General features: G+C 35.4%; 1 protein-coding gene across 7 annotated transcripts in view; it reads right to left on the reverse strand.

The window, feature by feature from the left end:
- ADGRL2 (adhesion G protein-coupled receptor L2) overlaps positions 1–26063 on the reverse strand; it is a 280781-nt gene that overhangs the window by 79063 nt on the left and 175655 nt on the right. For 5 of the 7 annotated variants that reach the window (XM_070941236.1, XM_070941233.1, XM_070941240.1 and 2 more), the window contains exons 8-16: positions 24921–25106; positions 24297–24335; positions 19663–19846; positions 15783–15905; positions 15339–15544; positions 14129–14302; positions 11395–11604; positions 9279–9499; positions 6215–6281 (exon numbers count right to left, since the gene is read on the reverse strand). In XM_070941236.1, coding sequence (XP_070797337.1) covers positions 6215–6281; positions 9279–9499; positions 11395–11604; positions 14129–14302; positions 15339–15544; positions 15783–15905; positions 19663–19846; positions 24297–24335; positions 24921–25106 — 1410 coding nt within the window. The remainder of the gene's footprint in view (positions 1–6214; positions 6282–9278; positions 9500–11394; positions 11605–14128; positions 14303–15338; positions 15545–15782; positions 15906–19662; positions 19847–24296; positions 24336–24920; positions 25107–26063) is intronic. The other 2 variants (XM_070941235.1, XM_070941239.1) reach the window with 1 other exon arrangement.

Raw genomic sequence — 26063 nt, forward strand, 5'->3', positions numbered from 1 at the left:
GGATGAAATTCCTGAAAGTTCAGGAAGCTTTTTTTTTTCCAAAGCCCAACATAAATGGCAAACTTATCAACTCATTTAGAAATACTTAAGATGAATTTGGATTTTCTTTTGGTGGTGATTGTAGAGTTTAAAAGAGCACACGGTTAATTTTAGAGGCAAAAAATCCACTTAATCAAATCTTAGTTTAAAATTCATTTCATCTAAGCTGAAGACCTGACATGGATTTGAATAAGACAGAAAAAAAAGGAACACATGCTGAGGTAACCTCCCTGAACTGCACAAGTGCTGACTCTATTTGTCATCCCTGGAGTTTTTTGTCATTGTTTTTTATTATTATTATTATCAGTTCAGCTCCAAAATGGCTTCAGAGCCTTCTCGTTAACCATACAAGCCCCATTCCTCTCTGGAACATGCAACATCAAGAAGACTTCTATATGAGTTGCAAACTGAACTCTCACTGAACTGGATGAATTATTAAAATTGCAGATGGAGCTAACCAAATGACAAGAACAGTTCCTGACATGTCATGATCCGGGCTTCATTAAATCATTTCAGGTATACTAATAGTTTTTTTTGCCACTCATTACTTATACACAGAGTTTTACATAGATATAACAACCCTGGTTTCCCATAGGTAAAGACATTAAAAAAAAATCTAAAAAATTCTTAGACTGGGATGGTGTGACAAATACTTTCCTTTTTAACAAAGTGGAAAAACGATTCTGAAAATGTATCATCCTTTAGTTATCTAAAGTCAATTTAGCACTACAACAGCATAAAGCATATTATAAATTACTTGTCTCTTCACAAAATTATTCCTTTTTATATTTTATATTATTTACATTTAAAAGTGAGGTTGGATTGGAGATTTTGTCACAAAACAAATTTATTAAAAAAAAACAATTAATATTTATTTTGTCTATGAAAATATCTTCCTCCTTTTAAATTAATATATTCAACTGACTTTATAATTCATTTTTTAAAGTACGGAATGTATTCTTAGCTCCTTTGTGTGGTTGAGTTACATAAATATCAGGAGGAAACACAACAGATTAAAGGGAAGAATTCCTTCCAACTCCAAAGTCTCTTTCTCAGCAATTCTTTGTTTCTAATTCATAGGAACAATAAGAATTGTATTCTTAAACTTCCTATTTCTCCCTTATTCCACTTCAGCCATTTGAAAGTGAATAGATAGGGACAAATCCCATTCTTCTTTATAAAAGTGATTATAAAATGCAATTAATTGTATCAGTAACCGGATCAAACATTTTGGAGTCTTTTGTCTATGAGATAAATTTGGAGTCTCTTTCCTTGTTTTTAAATTTTGAAGGTGCATACTAAGTTTCAGTGTAATACTGTTTACACATATTATAGTGTTTATGTATGTTATTCATATTTTGCCAATTAATTTGATACAATAAAAATATTTTAAAATGTAAAAAAATATTTAAAATATTAAACAATTAACAATTCTAAATTGAAAAGTCTTCATACTACCTATTTTATAAAAGTATTTTGGGGAAATTAGATTTTTTTAACCTCTCAGAAATGTATCACACTACAAATATATATAGTACATTTATTGCAGTTTTTTAAAAATAAATATAGCAAAGTCAAACATAGAGCATTTACTTATGCTCTATGTTCACCTACCATGAACATTAGATTATGGTAAAAAATATTTGAATTACATTAAATAAGTATTTTTCTTGAATTACATATATTACACTACCTCTGTACATTTTAAAATATATAAACATGTACTTTAACTACACAAATTAAAGCTGTCTCAGAACTTAAATTTAAGACTACATCTTTCATACTGAATACAAAGATTCTGGCTTCTTAAATATTTGTTACTGGGCAACTAATTCTCCCTTTCAAGAGGGGAAAACAAGGACAACCCCTCATCATATTCTAAGTCTAGGACATCAATTTATGTTATTAAAAACTTTTTAAAAAGGAGTGGATTATTATAGTAAAAGTGAAATATTTATAGGATGAAACAGGCTTTTTTTACTAACAGTTAATATTAATCCCCTACAAAATCTCTCAACTAGTTTCTAAATGTTCATTAGCAATAGCTTACACATTTTAATTTTTTTCTATAATGATGGTTATTAAAACAAAGTAACCAAAGCATCTAATCTGCAATTATTTTGTTAGCATATTTTTCATCAAATCCATACTTCTCCCAACCAATGCTTTCAAAAATAAGTGGCATATTTATGAAAGTAAATAAATGGTTAAATGCTAACAGCAGCTTTTGAGGTGATAACGCAAGCATGGCCGTATTTTTATAATGATGATAATCTTAAATTATTGAATTACAGTATGTTGATTGTCCATTTATGGTTTATGACTCTTGTTTGGCTACAATATTCCAGAATCATTATACTTCCTTTTTTTTTTTTTTTTTTGGTGGGGACGATTAGAGGGCAATGCAATTGCCAGAGAAGAATTACCACAAGGAACTCTGCAGTGATTGCTACCTGCTGTTTCATATTTTCTGAAGTTGGGAATACTGTTCCCAAAGGCCTTCCACTTCTCAGCCTAAATGATTTGCAGGATAATAATGTCATGGCTGGTAAATAATAGTGGACTCTAACTGTACATGGTCAATACGATTAAATGTCCATCACCCTGATTTCTATTCTGACCTGGTTAGAAGCAAGCAGCAATATCTGCAGCACTGCCCAAGGCTCAGACAAAATGTAATGTTTTAGAAAGAAAGAGAAGAAGAACAAACTGAACAAAGAAGTGAGAACAATAAAAAAAAAAATATAAACCATACATAAACACATTCACATATTCTCAAACATATGTACACATATAGATGCATTAAACAGGCATACTTTATGCCTTCGTATAGAGAAAGAGAGAAAAAGAGATGGAATGGACTTGCTGAATTCTTTTTAATCATACTATTTTTAATTATTATATGTATATCCAGAGAAAGTGTTATTTTTACTACTCCCTATTGTTAATACCACACTTCTGTGGTTTTGTTAAACTATTGTTCATTGTGAAGTTAAAAAACAAAAAAGACTTCATTAATATTCTCCACTAAATTTGTAAGATCAACCTCATTCAATGAACTATGCAGTTGAAAACATCTTACATAAAGACAATTCATTGATATCAGCAAGTTGAAAAAGTCAAGTCAGTGAACCAAATGCAAGCTTATTCCTTTTTATGGGCACTGAAGAAAAGAGGTTGAAGAGAATGAGTGTAAGAAGGCTTTTCTTCAAGGGTCACACATATTTTAACATTAAACAAGGAACGAGGAATAGTGCAGTGTATTTTACTATTTCATCTGTCCTCTTACTCACTTCCATCAATCATGACTTTAAAGAAGACAGATAGAAAAATTCATAGAACAAGTTCTCTAACATTACATACTTGAGAGGATTCAAAGAATGGAAATTGGAGTTGGGATCCTCTTTTAAGTAAGAAAGCCTTTTAATGTTATAATTATTCTTCAATATAGATTACCAAATATATTATCAAAAAGAGCTCTATAAGGAACAATGAAACTAAAAATAGTCCTCATGCCATAATATCATAATTGCCATTCATGGCAATTATTTGTGATAACCCTAACCCTTGTTATAAATGGTCATCTGTATTGTTATACAAATAAAAGCAGCTGCATGTACAACTGTTATATACTATGCTATGTGTCAGTGATAAACAACCTTTCCATATTGTCCAATCTGGATAATTCTAATTGCTGACATTACTAGATTTGCCTGTTACCTAAATGTTGAGAGGAAAGTATGCTGGTTCAGTATATCATTAATTATTATGCACCTTACCATATAAATTGATTTAATAATTCTTCATTAATTTGATGGGAAAAACCACTCACTTTGGTCCAAATTAGCATGAAGAGGACTAGTTAATTCAACAGCCCTTCTCTACTTCTCTTTCCCATTTTAAGATTGTGCCTTTCAAAAGCTAATCATAATAGACAAATGGCTCTTCTAACCCACATAAGGCATAATGCAGCGGAAGGGGGAATTTGGACAAACACGAAGAGTGCATTCCTTCTCCTTAGCCAACAATTTTTTTTTTTACCTTCCTTTGTTTTGGATTATTTGTTAGCTCTCTTCCTGTTTTTAAGTCTAAGCCACTGATCTCAGTTGTGTCGCTTGTTGTGGATAATATGATTACTTTGATTTATTTAAGTTGTTATAATCACTCTATTTTTGAATATGTGTGTATCATGTTTGTACTAACAAAGCTGGTAAACTTTTCTTAGAAGATAAAGAACTAAAGTCCTATTCAGTCATTGCTATTTCTATTTCTGAGATATGACACATTTTGCAATTTAGACAATTGTTTATAGAATCAGGGTACACAAAGAATACTAGATAAGTTAACTTTGTATAAGAATGTAAAGGTTGATGGTGATATAATTATATTTGATAACATCTCAAAAGAAAGATGTTGGAAAGGAATTATACATTTCAATTTTAAATGCAAATGACAGACTGTTTATAACAAGTTATTCTAATTCTTAAAGCTAAAGGCATCTGACTCCAACAGGTGACTACAGTAGATAGAAAGCACACATTAAAAAAAGGTGTAAACTCCTGAAAGGATAGCAGAATTTAAATAAAAGGAATAATAAACACTCCTATGTACACTTTCCTTACATGAGTGTCATTGAGTTCAACTGATTTTTTTCTATGTAGTCATATTAGAATTATACCCTAAATTCAATTAACTATCCACATTTAATTATTTAATTACTCCAGTGATTTGAATGTTGTTAACTCCTCAAATGTAAGACTGTTTATGATTTTCACAAATTAAAACAACATATAATATCCATACAATTAAAATATATTTATTACTGTCCTCCAATTAAAAATCCTTCTCTCCAAAGATTTTTCAGAAAAGAACTCTTTTCTCCCATTTACATAAAGATCAGAAAAGTGGAAGAAGATATTTCACAGTAAAAAGTTACCACAGATAAGGTTATTTTTCCAGGCTCTAGTTCCCTTGATTTATCAAGAACTAGTATCTATAGCAGTCTCTTCTGATTATACCATGTAGGGCATGCAGCCAGATAAGAAGGTATCTGGCTGCAAAGGTAACTGGGGACCCAGGTGGTAAAACACTTTATAGCTAATCACACCATCTTGAATTGGGCCAAGCACCCTATTAGCAATCAGTGCAGTTCCTTCAAAATACACGTTATTCTGCTGAACTGGCTAGCAAATGAAGAGCAGCATTCTATGTCACACGCAGCTTCAAAGTTCTCCTTGAGGGAAGCCCAGTAAAGTGAAGTACAGTAGTTTAACTGAGATATAAAAAGGGGGATTTGCTGCTTTCAATGTGCTTTGATCCAGGACAGGGTGCAACTTAGAAACCAGCAAAGCAGGCTCATTTTTTAAAAAGTTTGTTGGCTAGTTTGAACCTGAGTCTTGTAAAAAGACTTAGAGAGAATGGAGTCTAGGAGAACTCTTAAACTGTGTCCCAGTTCATTCAGATGAAGTTCAGCTCATGGAATTAGGAAATGTCTCTGTCAGTATTACTTCCATCTTGATGGGATTTCTCTGAGCTCATAGACATAAACATTATCTACACTTTGGTTTGCATGTGTTGATCCAGGAATCTTCTTAGGTGGTTCATCTCCTGTTGCTATTCAGTAAAACTTGGATCAATATCCAAGAAGCTGCTTAAGAGTGGTCCTAAGAAGTTCATTACTGTATTCATATTCCAGATGTGTCCACTGAATCACTGGAAAATTTTCCAAGTGCCTACTGGAAACCAACTGAATCCATAAATGTTATGAGTTAAACCATCTTAATGGTTCCATATGGAAGTTGGTAGAAGCCACAAGCCTCGGATATTAACTGTGCTAAAAGTCAATGCTAGGGCCAAAGTCACGCATCAGTTTCCTGTGCTGAAAGTGGATGAATAGCCTTCATAGTTCACTAAGTATTAGAAATCCAAAAGGTACCACCCAAAGTGACACTTCAGACATGCAAGGACAGTGCCACTGTCCTTATACAACAGGTGTGCATGCAGGAGCCCTAATTCATTTCAAAGATAGCCACAAATATCCCTGAAAATTGACAAAACATTTTGGTTCATTTACAATAGGTATTTTTCTAAAGAAATATTATAATTAATAACCAAAAACAAGATACATCAAATTAATCTGGGAGAAACACTAAAATGAAAGAGGTCACATTCTTACCAGAATAATGAAGGTAACAGGTCCAATAAAACTCCAGATAAAATAGTTGTCCACTTTGAGCCAGCAACTGTTTTAGAAAAGAGAGGGGGGGGGGGAAACAGTCTATGAACAAAAAAATATTATGAAAACCACAAAAAACTAACTTTCACTGACTTCATGTTTATGAGATATCTTTTAGCAATGGCATTTAGTGGAAATCCATTTGAAATTTTCATAAGTTGGGTTTGGAATTTTGGGGAGGCTGGCTAAATCAGTGAAAGTGAAAATAATTAATGAGCAAGCAGAATCTATACTATCTGCAGTACACTACCCCACCCATCCATCCATCCATCCATCCATCCATCCATCCATCCATCATCACACACCACTTCTAGTAGAAATAAGTTATGTGTTTGTTCATAAAACATTCTTCGTGTGGAAATCTGAACAACATTAAACCATAGATAAACACATATAGTTTATAGAATGTTGTTATGCTATTGATCATATTTTTGTGTTGATTACGAACTGTTTATTTTCAAATTTATCTGAACTAGATTTTCCCTGTTGAAGGACTATTTACAAACCACAGCCTCATACTAAAGAATAGGTTTGCAGTATTGTCCACAGTTCCATTTATGTTCTTGATCACTGGAATCTATCTAATCTCAACACACAATACATAAATCCTTTCTTTATTTTCTTCTCATTCTCTGTCCCTACTTTTTGTTCTATTAAATCAAGTTTGAGAGTTGATAGCAGGAAAATAAAGAAAATGCTGAAAAATTAAGTTAATAAGCAACATGGTAGATTAAGTTAATTTCCTTTTTTTCCCCCCACACATAGGCCAATTTTTGTGCTAACACAAATGTGGTCCATGTCCCTCCTGCACAGTGCATTAAAATTTGCTATTGTACTATTTAATCTATTGTTTAATTATAGCAAGAGATAGATCCTAGTAAGCTTGGCTGATTAAAAAAAAAAATACCAAGCAAGATCAGACCTGACTTGGAAGGGAGATTATTATAAAATCCCCAAGCTGAAAGTTAAACTAGGAAACAAAAAAACCTCCCATCCTCATTTCACTTTTGCCATGAAAACAATATGAATATGTCTATTCAATCATCAGGAATCAAGCTTAATTCTGCTTTAGTAGCTAATCATCATACCTATCAGAAATTTAGAAAATAATTAGACATCCTACTTTTTCAGCAAAAAAAGTGCACTACTAATAAAAAGCCACCATTCCCAACTGTATATTCAACAATTAAAAGGAAATAGCATTAAACTAAATTAAGCATCGACTATGAGGACTCAATTCATTTAATGATTCATTTTTTATATATTTTAAGTAGCTCCCTAATGAATCACTTTTATTTGTCTTTCATCAACAGCAAAATTAAGCAGACTTCTTGTATTAAACAATATCTGACCATGCTGTAAGTATTTAATTAATGGACAAAGCAAGCATTATTAGAAGGCATATTTATGCCTTCAGTTATATAAATCCTCACTAATATCTTGTGTTTATCTTTTATAACTTTATGTAATACTCTATTTGATAAACAAGATCACCTGATAAAATATAACCAAATTGAAAAATAAATGTTGAAATACTCAGCTATCATTGTTCAGAGGATATTTTACCAGAAGACCAACTGAACAATGATATCTTTAAAAAAGATAACACTAAGCTATTATATTTTGCAATAATACAATTTGATTTCAGCAAAAATTCCCCATACTTATTCTTTCATGTAAATTCCATTGGGACTATAAATAAAAGTAACCAAGATTTGCTGTGAATGAAGGCAAATATACATGTCCCAGGATAATGATGTGAGATTGAATTTGAGTCAGTTACTGGGTCCAGAGATTTACTCCTCCGAGCTTTTGGACTCATGCTGGAGCCCATATTCCCTCTAATGGAATATGTGCTTTGGGTTGTTTGGTGTGTTGATGGATTGCGATTGGTTGTCATTTCCTTGTGTTGCCAAGCTCTCGGCTCCTAAGTTTTCACTGATAGCCTCACATTGCAATGAACAAAGGACACACATTTAATTTCACAGCAACAAAAATCGTTGGCCATCCAGGTACAAAGATAGGCAAGGAAATGATTAAAGCCTGGATACAGGCCCCTTGTCAGTTACCACCAGTTTATCAAATACAAGGGCTTAGAAGCACAAGGAAATGACAGCCAATCGCCAGTTATCAACGCACCAATCAGCCAATAGGAAGGCACCACTTTAAACATGACTCACAGAACAGACCGAAGCATGTATTCCAGTAGAGACAAGATGGGTTCCAGCATGAGTTCAAAAGTTTGGAAGAGTAAATCTCTGGTCCCGGTTACTGACCCAAATTTGATTTCACAAGAATTGTTGTTTTCAGAGCTCCCACTTCAAAAAAACAATTATTCCTTTTGTCCTAAAGGTGCTTTTTCAAGAGGCAACTGGACTTTCTGGTTTTTCTTTGAAGACATTTCACTTTTCATCCAAGAAATTTACAACACAGTCCTTTCAATAGTTCCAAGAAGGCTCCATACCCATTTGCACCACTCAGATGATCCTGATGACACAGATAAACCTCCAGCTGGCCTCAACAACTCTCAAAAAGAATGCAAATGACCAGCTGTCTGCAAGGAATATAAATCCTTCCATTTCCCCCTTCAGCCAGAGCTGAAGAAGATTCTTGGATGAGAAGCGAAATGTCTTCAAAGAAAAAACAGACAGTCCAGTTGCCTCCTGAAAAAAGCACGTTTGGGATAACCATGACCTGGATGACTGAGGATCTCCACAGACATTTTCTTCTCTAATCATTCTAGCTAATCATTCTCTTACATTCTTTCAATGTAAGTAGATGCAAAGTAAAATAATGCCATTATTTACAATCTGGAGGGTAAAAAAAAATTATAAAGGACTTAAATAGAATCACATTACCATTCCCTACTAATAATGTCTTCAGATATTCTTTTACTTGTTGTGTTTCATTCATCATTTATTTCAGCAGGCTTGGCTTTTTGTCTGATAGCTAGCACTCTCAGTAAAATAACCCAAAATATTAGATGCTAAAGATATATACTTACGCATTCTTTGCTCCGTAGCTTGTATAGTCAATAGCTGCTGAAACACCGACAACAGTTGCAGGAAAGAGATAGCCAGCAACATAATAGTACTTCTTCCTGGAATATTCACTTTCAAATACTTCTACTAACATAAGATACAGTTGTACCCCTTCTAGGCACATCCAGGCAAAGGCTGCCAGGAAGAAAAAATGTAAGAGGCCTGCAAATATGGGGCACGCAATCTGCAAAGAAACAGAAACAATCAAATGCAAACTACAACTTCTTCAACTTTTCCTGTGTAGTCTGACATTTCCAAAAATAAGAATAAGGTGGTTCCAACCCAGTGCTTGGATTTTAGAAAGAGCCTACTACACACAATCTCAGGCTGAGAGAACCTCTCCAAAGCAGAAGTTTCTATTCGGCATGGTTAAACATCTGTGTGTTCTCAGTAGCTGTACCCTGTCCTTTGTTGCACTCTGTAGGTTAAGATATGGAAAATGTGTGCCTGTTCACATTATTCAGCGTAATGGAATATCAAGTATGGAAAGCAGCCTATTAATTTTGGGTATGGAAATCTTAACAGTCTGCTGCAAGGCTTATACTGCAAATGATTTGGTACAGAAAGATAAAGAAACACCGCGGCTAAATGTATTATTTATAACTTCTGTTGAAGGGGGAAAAAAAGAATACGCCATTGCAAGGAATTCCATTTCCTTTCGTATTCAATTTTTTTCTTTTCTTTTCTACATAAGATGAAGTGCCATATCACTAACCAGGCTAAGAACGAAATCCTTAAACTTGAGGAAAGCTTATTTTAGAAAAGTTGGAATTCTGTCTCAGGTCTTGAAATTTAGGTGAAATTTCATGAAAAGTGAAGGTAATAAAAGGTCCCTCTTTTGAGGGAGAACGGCAGTTCAGAAACTTTAAAAATAATTATATATAACAGGGGTCCCCAAGCTTGGCAGCTTTAAGACTTGTGGAAGTCCAAGCTGCCAAGTTTGAAGACCTCTGATATAGAATAATTTTGGTGATCATTTTGGATGCTTTGCCCTCATTTATAGCTGTTCTACAATCACAGTGACAGTGATTTACAATGTTTTATGATGCCATTTATTTCCAGTTTCTGGGGGAAGGGGAGGGAGGGATATCACAAACAATGGATTCTCTTAACAACCACTGCGTTTAGTGACTGTGGTGATTCACTTAACAACTGCTCCAAAAAAAGGACATAAAATCAGGCGCAGTGACATGGCAACATGCTTAGTGACCAGCGTGATTTAGGGCTGAGATTGCAGGCTCAGTTATGGTTTTAAGTTAAGAACTACAAAATCCCTAATGGGGATTTAAGCCTTTAACAATACTGCTTTGGTTTTATGCCTATCAGCAGTACTGCTTCTATTTTATTCCTATAAATGTTATTTTATTCGGCTTGATCCACACTTCATTGTTAGAGGACCACGGGACTTTTACAAGGCGCCGTATGCCAGTATGAATGATTATTGCAATGCTTGCTATTTGTGCATGTAGAATCTCTGTCTCTTAAGAAATACATATGCATGACCCTAAATCAGAATAATGTGCCTGCCTAAGGCCTTTCAGTCAACAGTTTCTGTTGCAGTACTTTTTATCTCCTATATCATGCCAGAGTGTGGTTAATTAAAATAGCTATAGTTTTAACATGACTTAAATCTGGACAACGCTGCTTAAAAATAAATAGTTTTCTTTGAAAGAAATTAATCTTTCTGGCACAAGAACATCTAGACAGCCCTTTCTTGCGCTATGATGTCCTTCAGATAAGTTGAATACAGTTTCAAGCATCCTGGAAGCCATTTGGTAAAGAACCAGATCTAAAAAATAAAACTGTTGTTCTACTGCAGAATAATGATTCCCTTTCTCTCAACCTTCACAAAATAACTTAAATCTCTGTTTCAACTTGTTTCTATGAAGTTTATAGTATTTATGAATGTATCCTAAACCCAATAAATTTCACTACAGTTTTCTTGCTGCTAGGTTTTGTTTTTCTATTGTTGTTTGCTTGATCATCCCGTTTGAAGGGAAAACTAGGGTTACAAAATAAAGACTTTTTTTTTTTACGAAAACAAAATCCTGAAAATATATACAACTCTGGAGGGCTTACCTTATATTCGGTTTTATCGATGCCTATTAGGAAAATAAATTCGGCAATGAGGAGGTTAATGCAAAGGTTCTTGTGAATTGTGTTCCGATCACTTTGAAGGCCACGGAAGAAACAGAAAGTAAAGATGCAAATTGCCAGGCAGACGAGGGAGATGACAATTCCTACCCAGGTGATGACAGTGAGGAGTAAGCCATGCATTCCATTGTTGTACTGGAAGTAATGAAGTTGAAAGAAAATTAGTGTCATTACTGACTAATGGGCAAGTAAAATATCAGGTTCACATCTAACACCAAGGACTCAGGATTCTGTTTTATGCAACAGTTTATAGCTGGTAAAGAGATAGATTTGTTTTTCATTGGAAGTGCAAATTTGCACTGACAACAAAGAGAGAGGTGAGGTAGCCCAACCTATCTGTTGGTCTGTCCGTAAAATAACTTGCAATCTGTTCATTATGAAATAACTGGTAACAGTGATGCTAAAATAAACAATATAAATATTAAACTGAAAAGACACATTTTGGGAAATTGTTCTGTTGAGTGTAAAAAGAGAACATTGTTTATCATACCAAAAGAGGTTGAAGTACAATGAAATTCTTTATTAAAATGTACTATCCTTAAATAAAATAAATACATATTTTAAACATTCCAGTTAAGTAAAAGATATTTCTGGCTGGGTCTGCACATCACATCACAAGAAGCCATTATGATTTATAATTGATGTGAAGGTAGTTTTAGTGCTTTGCAAACAATAGTTCGTGACTTAAGGTTGTATAGGTATGCATTCAGTATTAGTTTAGGCAATAAATGATGGTTTCAAAATTGTTGCTTATTTATCACCAAACCTAATCAATCAAAGAAGAGCAATATTTTACTGTTGTCTTCACAGTAGTATCTGGCAGGGGAGGAAAAATCAGCCTGATGGCCTCCAATACGTGGGATAACACGAAGGTTAGTTCTCTCTCTCTTGTTCTTTAACGTTTACATAAAGGCCAGTGGGTATGATATAATTACGATGTTAATGATAACAAATTTCACATTGCCACCCCAGGTTTTAAGGGAAATGCTGTTGGTTTCGTATTCTGGGACCTGCAGGTTATAATAGCTTGGATGAAAGAGAATAGACTGAAGCTGAATCTGAGTTAACATTTGTACATCAGAGTTCTCTGTTAATCTCTATCTCTTGATGGGCAGACACTATCCATGAAGGAGAAGATTTGGGATCTGGAGTCTTTCTGGGTTCATAGCTTATTCTGGAACAATAGGTGGTGGTAATGGAAAGGGGTCTTTGCCCAACTTTGGCTGGCGTGCCAGTTGCATTCCTAAGAGGACCTAGATCAGGGATCAGCAACCCGCCGCTCTGGAGCCACATGTAGCTCTTTCAACCCTCTGCTGTGGCTCCCTGTTGCTGGTCGGCTCCACAATTGATAGGGCTTTCGGTTAGGAAAGGCAGAGGAAAAAGGACGCCATGCTCTATGGTGGGGAAACCAGACTTCTGGTCACCAGAGTAAAAAGGACACCGTGCTAGGAGACTATAATGGGGGAACCAGACTTCCGGTCAGCTCCAGATTTGAATGGGGGCTTCTGGTTAGGTCCTTTGTGGCTCTTTGAGTATTTAAGGTTGCTGATCCCTGACCTAGATACAATAACTCATCCGATTATCATCCAGGGTTTTACATGGGGCTGTCCTTAAAGGCAACTTGAAATACATTGGCTTGTAAGCTTACTGGTTCCTGGTGTGGAGGCAAAATCAACAATTCTGGAGGGTATACACCAGTTACAACTACAGGTTACGGTGCTATACTTAATAGCAAAAAGGGCCCAAGTATTTGCAGGACCACCAGTTTGAAGCAGAATCAGGCCTGACCCACTAGATCAGGAGTGTCAAACTAGTGGCCCGCAGTACGGATATGTCATGCACTGGCCAAGCCCATCCCCCATTTTAGCGAAGGGGGCAAAATTTGTGATACGTCACATGACGATATGTCATTGCGAGTTGGACACCCCTGAAATTGATCAAGCTTAAGCAAGCTGTAGAAGGGAAAGGGCTGTGCTGATAAAAGTAATTTGGGTCACAAAGGAATAGTTATTGTGTCAATTAGCTTGATTGCACAGGGCTGTTTGGTCATATCTGTTGGAGACCAGCACTAGATCTAGTAAGGGGCAACTGCTTTTAAGTCTCACAAGTCTGATAGATGAATAGGGCTGAGACTAGAAGGTATTGCTTATCTGGGATATCATTAATACTGTACAATGACACTCCTATGGAGATCAGATTCTCCACCTCTCTGCTCGCTTTTAGGAAATTATTGAAAATATAATTATTCTGTAAGGCATATTTTATGCTTTTGTTCTTGCTTGTTATTTTTCTGTCTTCTTTGGGGTTAAAAGTTAAAGGATTCTGTATGGGTAGAAATTGTGTGCCAAATAAAATAAATTCTTTATGGAATAGAATACTTTATTGATATTGGTATGCCATTTGTTGATAAATAATGTAGATTATTGTAGATGTATTGAAATTATTACACAGATTTATTCCTTGTGGCCACATTCAAGCCTCTTTCTTTCCTATTTCCATACCCCTCCCCCCCATGTGTATGTGTAATATATGAACTTTGAAATACAAAGGCCACAGAATACTGTAAAGTAAGATTATGAGTTTTCTCTGGGTAGTTCAACAGACCAGGAGTTTTACTGGGTCTTCAAAATGCTGTACATCATTTGTCAGGATTACTTACCACAATTCCCCTATGGGCCATGAGAATTGCAAAATTAGTTAGGTGGCTACATGCACACGTGGTATGTGTTTTATTTGTGTCAATCAGCTTGCAGCCTTGAGTTGACCAATATCCCATCATAGTCCGCTCTGAATAGTTCCAGAAGGAGCAATTAGCATTGAAATAATTGTTGGGCTGTGAGACATCAGGATGGGAAAAAAAATTACAATTATATGCATATGAATGCTTCCTAAAGACAGTTTATTTAAATCTAATACAACTCTTTGTACCGTAGCAAATTAAGCTGACACAGGAGAAAAGGTATATAGTTTATGCCAGAATAAAATAATAAAAGAAATAACTAACAGACTGTGTAGGACAAACTAGCAATTTAATTATAGGCATGCTGTACCATGGGCATTACTGAGAATTTAAATTCCTGCAACTAAAATTCTCTTATTTGTAGTTTGGTGCTTATATTGATGACTTGTGGCTACTTGATTTCCAACTTTTAGCAGTAGAAACAGGTAAATTTATTTAAAACAGACTTCTTGGATAATTTAGAATTTATCAGTCTCAATTTTAATCAGTTGTAAAAGAACAGAAGAGATATGTCAGCCCAGATTAAATTGCATTGAAAACATCTCAGAAAAATGAAAGGGAATATTTTTTTTTCTTTTTATTGGCTTTTCCAATCTATTGCTTTAGGTAAATGGAAAATCCCAACCTGGACGCTCAACAGCATTTTGACATGACCTGCAGAGTCTTTTAAGAGTCATCTGAGACAGTGTCACTTGATTCAAAGAAAAGAAGTTTGCCCTATTGAAGAAAACCTACTTGAGTGATTGGTTAATGGGCTCCAGAAGATAGTACAGAATTAGAGCAAAATGCCCTAAGTGCGATTTAAATTTTGCTACATTAAGCAAGCAAAATTGTAAAAGCCCGTGTTTTCTGCCCTGCTGCTAAGGTAAGAGTTAATTTTCACTTAGGAACAAATTAGAGGCATTTACATTTTCATGTTGATTACTGAATTAGCTTTCATTAAGAATACACTTAAGTTCTAATAATCACTGAACCAGGCTCATTTAATTTTATGTTCGCAGACTTAAATAAACCTATGCCTCTGACCTTCCGATATTTAAAATTCAAATGGAAAGATCACCCCCCCCCAATCCGCTCTTTGCTCTTGCTGATTTTATGACCTTCCCATTAATTCATTTCCATAACTTACATCGATGTGTGCCAGGGTGAAAAGAACGGGATCGGTCAAATAGACACGACTGGACTCCTTGTTGATGGAGGCGGCAATGACATCAGAGTTCACAGCGATGGTACTGTTCCTGCCAGCAAACTCAGTTCCTAGCTTGATGGTTGCATTTTCGGTACTAAGAAACCGGCCCAAGCTTTTGTAAATGATGAACACCAGCTTTGCTAACCCTGGAAACAGAAACCTTCCATTATATTGATTTGAAAGTGCACCCAGTTCCACAGCCTTTTCCACCTTAGCTTCCTAACCACAATATCTGTACTGAGGAATCATGGATTCCAAAGAAAAAATGGCAGCCAAAAGGCACAAAGGATGATCCATTTTTAATTCCGTCAAGGGGGGCTTTAATCCAAGAGGTGGTAAAGGCTCCTATCAGGGTTAAAAATAATTCATTTGATCAAGACATACCATTTCTGCTGTTCTGCTTCACAGTATTCGAAGAGAGCTGGATGGAGTTGCCGCCAGCATTGCCCTGAGGAAATTTTAAGTCCTGCACTTGCCCTTCTGTGCTGAGTACTGCAACTTCCAGGACTGGGTTGAACACAATAAAAAGTATATTATTATTATTATTATTATTATTATTATTATTATTATTATTATCATCATCATCATCATCATCATCATCATCATCATCATCATCATCATCTGTTTTATTCATTACACATGAAACTCAGTCAACTGAACATTTAAAAATGTAACACAAATATTATTGACTGGCACTGATGGTTGATATAGGTATGCTGCCAGCATCCTAGGTATCGACCAAGTATCCTAGGATGATGATGATTTAAATTAAAATCATCTGTCCATCTCATTGTCAAGTGAAAAAAAATGTGGTCAAATTTGCCTGGATTTTTTGGGAATGTGTTGGACAGTCTTTGTTTATACAGGACAGATTCAGATGTACATGAATTGTTTCAGCTTCATGGAATACTTTTTCTTTAAAGTTTAATTAACTTGAATGCAGATTCCATGAAAAGAACGGTTCAGAAGACATGACACCCAACCTGCATGTTTAAAAGATATCATTTTAAAAATCTGAGTGCTGTATTTTAATTGGAAGAAATATGTGACTATGAGACTGATGCAGTTGTTTTACATGCATTTTTACGATATGCATTCTACCAGCAGTTTAAAAAACAAATATCTTAGTAACAGGTAGATATTGTAGTATAGTAATTAAATAACTTGGACAAAGGTAAGAAGCACCCTGTTAAAATTTTCACTCCATGCACCAGATAACCCAGTATGGTCTAAACTGCTTCACATGATTGTATTAAAGGTATGGAAGCACAACAATGTATATTACTTTGAGTTTCTTCAAAGAATGGAAGGATAATATTTAATTAAAAAAAAAAACACTAAAAGGAATATACTTAAAATCTGACAAGAGTAATGGTACAATTTATTATAAAGGTTTCTACACCCACACAAAATGTGCTATTAATTGAGGTCAACTAATGTCCCCCACAGAGACTTGTGAAAAATTTAGCAGGGCTATTTTATTGAACAATGCATGGTTTATTACTTCTTTCTTTCCTTCACACGTACACACAGAGTATAATGTTCTGAATTTAATACCTTGGTATTTTCACTAATTAAATGGGAAGCAAGCAAGCAGAAGCATCCTGCTGAGAGAGAAAGAGAGACTGTGTATGTCAAGGATAGGCAAATTATGAAGGCAGCATTGTGCCAACATAAGCTCCACCCATTCTTGGAATGCTATGTTGGACACTCTTTCATCATTTCATTATAATGGTGCAATCCAATGATGAAAGCACCACAACCTGTGGATGCTGAAGAAGGGAAGGTATAAGTGCATTATCATCTCAAGTAAGCAAGGTAAATTAACATGCAGAAAAAACTTCCCTGTACAGGTTCCCAGGCTGGACAAAAGTTACTGCTATGTAAGTAAGGTATTATAGAAGTCATGTCTCCTGCTGGATCAGGTTTCTACATGCACCTGCTGAATCGACTAATTTATGACCATCCTGACTAGTTAAGCAATAGCTAATTGGAACAGAATCTGGGGCATCTCATTCTTATCCAAGATAATTGTGCCAAGCATCATTAATGATGAAATGCACTCAAACTTCCTGTTAAGTTTCAAACAATTTATGTGTGGGTCATTTTAATGCTGAATTCATTTATTATGGAAGGACATACAACTGTTTACATAAATTCAGTGAATTCAGTATTGAGAAAATGTGTTGGTAAAACACAAGAGATAGTTGGTAAAACTAAAGAACACATGCTATTGAATCTAGGGAAGAAAACTTTGATACATATTTAGGTATGCAGTATTAAGTTCCTTAATACAGCACTAGGTATCTGTAAACTGTTTCATTTTCACCAGCAGAAACACAGATACTTTCACTCATAAATCCAAGCAACAAGTTTTTTTCAGCAATTAATTAGATATTTGGTCCCTAGAGCTTGATTCAATACATTTCTTAATATTTATAAAATGGAAGAATTGTTAAGGATTTACGTTTACACAGAAAGATGTTTAACTGTAAGTAACAAACATAGGAAAAAGATATTTGTATGTCTCTAAAAAGAAGTATTTTCCTTCTTCTCAGCATTTAAATTATACATTGTGCTTGAAGTGTCAGTAACTATTTTGCAGTTTATGAAACATGACTATTTTGTATATTGGAGATACAGCTCACTGAATGTATTTTCACCTTGGGTGAAATTACATTGCATTTAATAAAAACAGTCCTTACACTGTGCGGTCAAAATTGGCTTGTATTGTCATCAAAAGTGAATAAAATTCAGTATGAAATTATAATAAATAATGGGAAAAGAATTTCCAGGTCAAGTATCTCAATTACTTACATAGATACACCAACATGATTTTTTAATCAGCCCTTATAAAAACCCCATCACAGATTAGTACTATTATCTTGATACTTCACAGAATGGGATATGGTTAAGATAAAAATTATTTGCTTAAATTTCTGTAATGATGATTTCAGTAAAGAAAAAACCTAACTAAAAATGTTTTGCTTAGCTGCTATTATAAGCAGTGGTGGGATTCAAGTAATTTAACAACCGGTTCTCTGCCCTAATGACCAGCTGGGTAGGCGTGGCTCGATGGTCATGTGACCTTGTGGGCGTGGCCAACTCAATGTCACTCATGTCGATGGACGCTTCGCCTTAGCTGTTACAATGTAATAAGGGTTAACCAGAGAGGCAGTTTCTGTAAGCAGGGCAATAAAGATTAGGCTAGAAACAACACTCTTCCTACAGGATTAGCCCTGTAAAGTGGAATACAACAAAATAATATTTCTCCCGAATAGGTGTGAACTGGCTGAATCCCACCGATTATAAGACCTACATTGTCTGGTACATAACAGTTCCTCTGCAACTGTTCCTAGTCAGTGGTGATAGGGAGGAGAGGTCTGGCCTTTGGCCCCTGCTTTGTGGGGTTCTACACAGTTCAGCAATTTCTTTGCTTCTGTTCAACATCTGCATGAAGCCACTGGATAAGGTTATCCATTACAATTATGGTGATATATCTTATGGTGAATTAAGTGATGCCATCATGGTGGCGCAGTGGTTAGAATGCAGTATTGCAGGCTAATTCTGCTGCCAGCAGTTAAGCAGTTCTATTCTCATTGGCTCAAGGTTGACTCCATCCTTCCGACATTGGTAAAGTGAGGTCCCAGATTGTTGGGGGCAATATGCTGACTCTGTAACCACTCAGAGTGGGATGTTAAGCACTGTGAAGTGAATATGAGTCTAGTGTTATTGCTATTGCCAGTGCCTCCATCTTGCAATGTTAAAGAGCTCAATAGGGAGCAATGGGATGAAATTGAACCCTGGCGTGATGGAATGACTTTGGGCTTGTTCTTTGAGTGGTGCCATTTTTGTCTTGGACAAGGTTGCATAGCCCCAGATGGACTCAGTGCATAATCTGCAGGTTTTCCTGGATTTTTGAGTCCTGTTTAAGGAGCAAGTGGCAGTTGTGGCCAGGAAGGTGTTCGTGCAATGGTTGAATGTTGAAATGAGAGTGGAGGTGTATTGGATTGTAAATTTGGGGTTTTATTCTGTAAGCTTCTGGAGATAGTATGAACGAGTTGGGCGGTCATATAAATGTCATACATAAATAAATATAATTCTTCTATTTCTACCTTTTAAAATATGAATAGAATAATTACTACCTGCGCAAATATAATTTTCCAGCAAACATAGTATATATGACTATTCCCAATCCATTATTTTAGCATGTTGTTCCTTTAATTTACAGAATCAGGCATCATTCTGAAATGCAAAGACTTACCTATGTGATCTGTAGGCATAGCGACTCTTGTTGGTTCTAAAAGATTATCGGCCAAGACAAAAGCTCCTTCTTCTAATGTATCAAGTAACATTGTTGCAGCATGAGCTTGTTCAGAAGAATTCATATCTTTCCAAGATTCCAGAGCTTCAGCCCTAAGGAGGTTGTCCACGGTGTCAACGATTGCCTGCATTCATTAGAAAAATATTAGGCTCTATAGCTTTAGGCAGCAGAAGAAAGTTCCTAATACGATCAGATGGCAATTGCAATATTTAACTGCCAATGTGATTTACAGTGATTTAAAGACAAAAAAGCTACTGCTTTGCTTCAGAACAAAGAAGATCAGCACAACATGCCTTAGAGCAAGTATGAAAAAGAACTTAACATACTGAGGAACGCAAAAAGGCAAATACTCGTGGCTTTAATTTGGAAATCGCAGTGTCAATCCAAAGTTTCAAGGGGCTTTGAGGCATGCATGAATCTGCAGGAGTTTTTCAAGTAATTAGGAAGTGAAGAATGTTAGATATTGGCCTAATCCCATAAATGTAGCCATATGTGTATGAAACATATGACAGCCAGCCTGATATATAGCCAGGGTGTTGGATTATGATGGGGGACATTCATGCTTAAATTCAGCCTTACTGGGTTGATTTTAAACCTATCGCCCTCATTTAATCCAACCTACTCCACAGGATTATTGTTTAAGAAAAATTTGAGAGAAAAATTGAGCTTCTGGTGGCTACAATCATGATATAAACTAACTGCCCAACCAAATAAATAAGCAATCATAGAATAATATAAAATTAAATGTGTGGTAGAGGATCCAAAGTGACTGGACTGGATTTTGATGATCAAATCATGGTTTAACGAACCAGAATAGGAATGATACTAAGAGAATAATATTCTCTCAGTATCTTTAGATAGCAGTTTCTTTAGAATTCTAGTCAACTGCTATCTAGTAGCTTTGGCTATCATTTAGAAATGGCTTCAAATCTGTCTTGTTTGGAAAGCCCTGTCTATAGTCCTAGTTTGCATGTAATGGAAAATATGTTAGGATTAGGGATTTTTAGTTTGTCTGTAACTCCTATGAAGAGCAGAATGAAACAGCAGGAAATGTGGATTCCTGTTGGTAAAGCCAGGATGTAAGCAGCTTACAGCAGCCTGTACATTCCCATAGCAAAATAATAATAAATAAAATCACATCCACTGACAAGTCAATTGAAGGGAAACTCTTAAATTAATGGCTAATGTAGTCCCACAATTGAGCAGGCTCTGCACTGCTGAGCCATCATGCCTATTTTGTCTCATTTACCTAGTTACATATATCATTAAGCGCAGACATAATGTGGTTGATCAATTTCAAAAATGATGGAAATGAGAGCAGGCTGCACTACATGAACAAAAACAATGTCAGATCCAGAACTTTGTGCTCTATGTTTGAATGGATAGGGAAAGCCGTATGGACTATTGTCTGGAGTAAAATTAATTAGCCTAATCCATTTTAATATCCTCTTTATGATTGCATGGTGAGCCTCCCCAATGGCAGGTGGAAGATAGTTTTGACTGATATGAAAAGATTTTCTTCTTCTTTTCTCTAATGAGAAGCACAAGAGTCAACTGCGCATGCTGATACCACTTCAACCACTGCAGAGTGTGGAACAGAAATTGGTCTGTGGAGGCCGGAGTCATTAATCACCAAGAAATATGAATTGGAGCCATTGATTTGAACTAGTGAATCCTCTGCCAAGGAGTGAGAACTTGCCTTATTTGCTTAGCACTAGCTAGATTTTGATTAGTAATTTGGGGAGATTTTGTAAATCTTATCCATTTGCGACCTGCTAAAACCATCCCCGTCAGAAATTGAGGTTGTGGTGCACTTAGGGCTCATCGGTGACACATGCTATGTCAATTATGTATGTGTATGTCTGTTTTAAGCCCTTTTGCCTGATGCTTCATTTTTAATGTCATCTGACTTGCTGTTTTTCTCCAGTGGTATGCAAATAGTCAGCTCTGTAACAACACTTTTCAGAAGGTGGGAATGTATATGTGTAGAGAAGGGGCAGAATAATCCCTAAGATCACAATTGTTATAAGGCTAAGCATTTTTGAGACTCTTTTGATTTCTGAGCAGTTAAGCAGGAGATTAATTTTGTTCATAGAAGTCAATGAGAATTATCGATGCCTCCCAATTACACAGTCACTGCTGTTACAAATACGGTCACACTTTAGATTTGACCATGAAATTTATCTTTTAAAGTAAACTGCACTTTTTGCTTAGCTTCGCATTCCTTTTCCTTCTTATTTTTTTGCCTTTTTTAAAAAAAGTCAGTTATGGACACGTTCATGCAGTTTTGCAGGTAATTTTTTTTTGGAAATGGTTTGTCATTGCCTTCTCTCTAGGACTGATAAAAAGTAGTTGTCACCCAACTGATAACTGTGCCTAAGATAGAACTAAAATTCTACTTCTTCCCACTTCTTGTCCAGTGCTTTAATCACTAGACCAGATACATTAAGTATCCTCAATTAAGAAAGCTGAATCATAAATTGGTTAAGAATTGGCTTGCTCCCCTAGCTCACATGTTAAGTTTCAATCTTTACCAACACTGAATGAATATATATATATATATATATATATATATATATATATATATATGTATGTAGGTCTTTGGTTATTCGGGTCTTCTCCCACGTAAAATTGGAAGTGTCTTGGCGACGTCGCCAAGACACTTCCAATTTTACGTGGGAGAAGACCCGAATAACCAAAGACCTACATACAAACACCCGCGAAAACCTGAGAAAACAAATATATATATATATGTGTGTGTGTGTGTGTGTGTGTGTGTGTGTGTGTGTGTATATTGGATCTACTCTAGCGATCTCTTTTGGAATGCAACAATCACTATTGGCTTTAATAATATCAACTATTATAGCCCAATATACATAATGTTGGCAATTATACACAATTATAACTAAAATGTGAAAAAATAAGGAAGTCCATGCAAGCTGCATTGCCAATATACCCACACATTCTGTTAGTTTAAGATTGAATATCTTATACTCCTATTTGTGATCAGAATGTACTTTAAGTTAAAGGCACTAACTCCTTTCAAATTTAAATGCTAAAGTTATAAATAACTCCAAAACTGTATTTCTTCCAGCACTAGATGGGAAGGCCAGCTGGGAGTAGGACTTGTTTGCATATGTTTCTTACGTTCCCACTGTGTTTCTATTCATGTCTATACCTTACCTATAACCTGGGTTAAAGTGAATTAAGATTCACATTAATCTAGGCCTGCTTTTCTTTAATCCCCAGGAACTTGCATCAATTTAACCTGAGTAAGTCTAAACAAAGTTAGCACTGCTGGAGATGTAATACTAATGATGTTCAGCTGTCCCTTTTGAGAGTAATGGATTTATAGATTCAGTGGAAATGGGGCAGAAAGTGAATTAATCTTGAACAGTATAATTATTCTTAAGCAATTTGGAGGGTTACAATTGTAATAACTTAACAGTTTCATAAAAAATGCCTTTGCTCTATTATAGGCAGATTCAATTTAAACTTGCATTTCTTTTTGTAATACTAATTGGAAATTCTATAATTAAAACTGCCATGCTGTTTTTCCACCCCCAAAATACCATCAGTCAGATGTATGATGTGTAGATATTGGCATGAACAAGAATGTTCACTGCCAGATACAGGTAGTCCTGGATTTACAATGATTTTACAATGGTCCAAAGTTACAACGGCCTTTGGAAAAGTGAATTATGACTTATACGTGCAAGTTACATGACTGCGATTCAGGTGCTTGGCAACCAGTTTGCATTTATGACTGACTGCAGCATTCTGCAGTTACATGAATACGATTTGTAACCTTTTTTTTTTTTTTGCCAATTTCTGGCAAAAAAAAATGCCTATTGGGGAAGCAGGATTCACTTAACAACCATATGATTTGCTACCGACCCTGGTAAAAATTATTGTAAAATCAGGCCCTCCTTGACTTGACATAACAACTTAACGTCCGCTCCCAATTGTGGTTGCAAGTCAAGAATTACCTATATTTAAGTTTTGAACTATTTACTGCTCTAGAAAACAGGATGATTTTCCAGTAACAGCAGTTGTTACAGAAAAATGTGTATAAAATCACACAAATAGTTATTGTTTTGAATTCAATAGTACATTAGAAAGATAAAAAGAGGAGGTGTTAGTGCAGAAAGACAAGGTGGGAATCATGTGACATTCTTGCTCCATACGGTCTAGTGAAGCAAATGGGTACGTGAAGTGGCATCAATCTGTGGATTTTGCTTGCTATGATTAAACAGTGTGTGATATGCAGAACTACATATATAAAACATCTGGGTTCAAAGCAAAATACTGAGGAAACAAACCTACTGCTATCTTGGATTTAGTTTAATCCCCATTCCCAACCTTGTATTTTTTTACACAGAGTATGGAAGAAAATGAACTATTGATTATTGGCTTCTTACTCTCAGAAATGGGATCTGTGCAAACATAACACTCTGCATAGGGGCTGTGGAGGGATACAATATACATATTATCCAAATACTGAAATACAAAGGATCATGCAGCAAGAGCAGAAACGTAGCAGCAGGGAGAAAGCAAGGTGACAGGAGAGATACCTTAAGGTAAGCCCTGCATGTCTTCTCTCGCTTTTGGAGCTTGTTAGTAAGTCAGGGGGAAAAAAAATCAGAGGTTAGACACAAAAAAAGTGCAGTAGAAATGCTACTATTTAATGATTGTTGACCACTTACGTGTAAACTCAAGAAATATTTTTGCTGATATAATAATCATAGTGTGTTTAATTATTCTCAATCAATGTGCTGTTTTTAGGAAGCCTAATGAAAGGGAGGTTTTAATAAATTATGGGTTAATCAATTCCTTGGTATATTCAAATATTTCTAGGACCTTAATTCATTTTAGGAAGGGACTGAGACCAAATGATTATAGCAAAACAGAAATATCTTCTTCCCAACTTTCTTCCACCCCAATGTTATAAAGATAAAATGAATAAAACTGCCCAGTGGGGCAAGTTCTCTTCTTACTCTTTATAGTGAAACAATTTGTTGCTTGTGAAAATGTGCTATAACTTCAACATCCACATACCTATCTAGATTTGTTACTTTCGTTCTTAAATTCCTAAACCTTCCTTACTTCAGGAGTAAAACAAGCAGATATTGGAAACAAACAAGTCACAAGGCAAACATGTTTTAGAACTTGAGAAATCTGATTCAGTCTTTATCTACCTTGTTGTAACTCCGCCCTGCAGAGTCCTTCTCATTGGGCTTCAAATCTTGCAGCTGAGCATCAAGGATGTCTACCAACTGTTCCATCAGTCTGACTGATGAACTCACATCACCAGCAAAAATTGGTCCTTTGGTGTGTTTAGCCAATTCATTGGCAAGGTTAGCAGCATTTTCTCCACTTCTGATCTGGAATGGCAATTGAAAGGCAAATTAATTTAAGCAACCAAACAGAAAACAGTCCACCATCTATAGATTCTTCCAGTTAAGAAGAATCTATTAAGGCGTCTCTTGTTTTACTGGTTGTTTTTGTGAGCACAAAAAAATTAACAATAATTTCAACTTTTAATTTAAAACGATTTAAAAGAATACCTAAACACCAATAGGGACAATTTATATATATATATATTTCAAACCCTAGGCAAATATTCCAACTCTCAGACTTGACCTACATTATTACATTTCACCCTAATTTGTATGGAAAATACAATATTCACTCCAAGAATTTACAAGAAATTTAATGTAATGTTTTTAAAAAAAAAAGACTTTTTAAGTAGGATTGAATATTTCTGGAAGATACCCGAGGGTTTGGGTCAATAAGGGAAGATGGTTTTTGGTAGCATTTGTAACATTGCTTTAGCATGCTGGACTGTGACCATAATAAATATTTGATTTGAGCAATGCCCCAGAGATGTGAAAGACAATATCTGTGCATGGGTCGGTATAGATATTTTTTTTTAATTTTCATTTTCTTGTGTGGCCAGAATTTGAAGATTAGGATAGGATGTTAAAAACTATGAAACAAATAAAATCAATTATTCTTCAACTACTGTGTTTTGGTGTTTAAAAGCATTCTCCATCTTCACATAAACAAAGATAAGAAAACTGTACTAACTTGAAGTGAAGAAAAATGCTGTGGCAGCAACAAATAGTACCATTATTGACGAGCTAGGTATGATAGGCTTTTGTGGGGAGAAAAACCTTGTTGAGCAGTGGACAATAAGGCTTTACTGACTGCCTAATTACAGGGCAGACATGAGAAAACCTTGGCATGCAGGCTACAACTGCCCCCTACATCTACCAATTATCTCTAGGTAAGATGCCAAAACTCAACAGCAAAACATTCAGGGATATGGTTTTGGATTA

Source organism: Pituophis catenifer, unplaced genomic scaffold (genome assembly GCF_029215685.1).
Source record: "Pituophis catenifer annectens isolate HBS135680 unplaced genomic scaffold, rPitCat1.0.hap2 SCAF_3, whole genome shotgun sequence".
Classification (NCBI taxonomy): Eukaryota; Metazoa; Chordata; class Lepidosauria; order Squamata; family Colubridae; genus Pituophis; species Pituophis catenifer.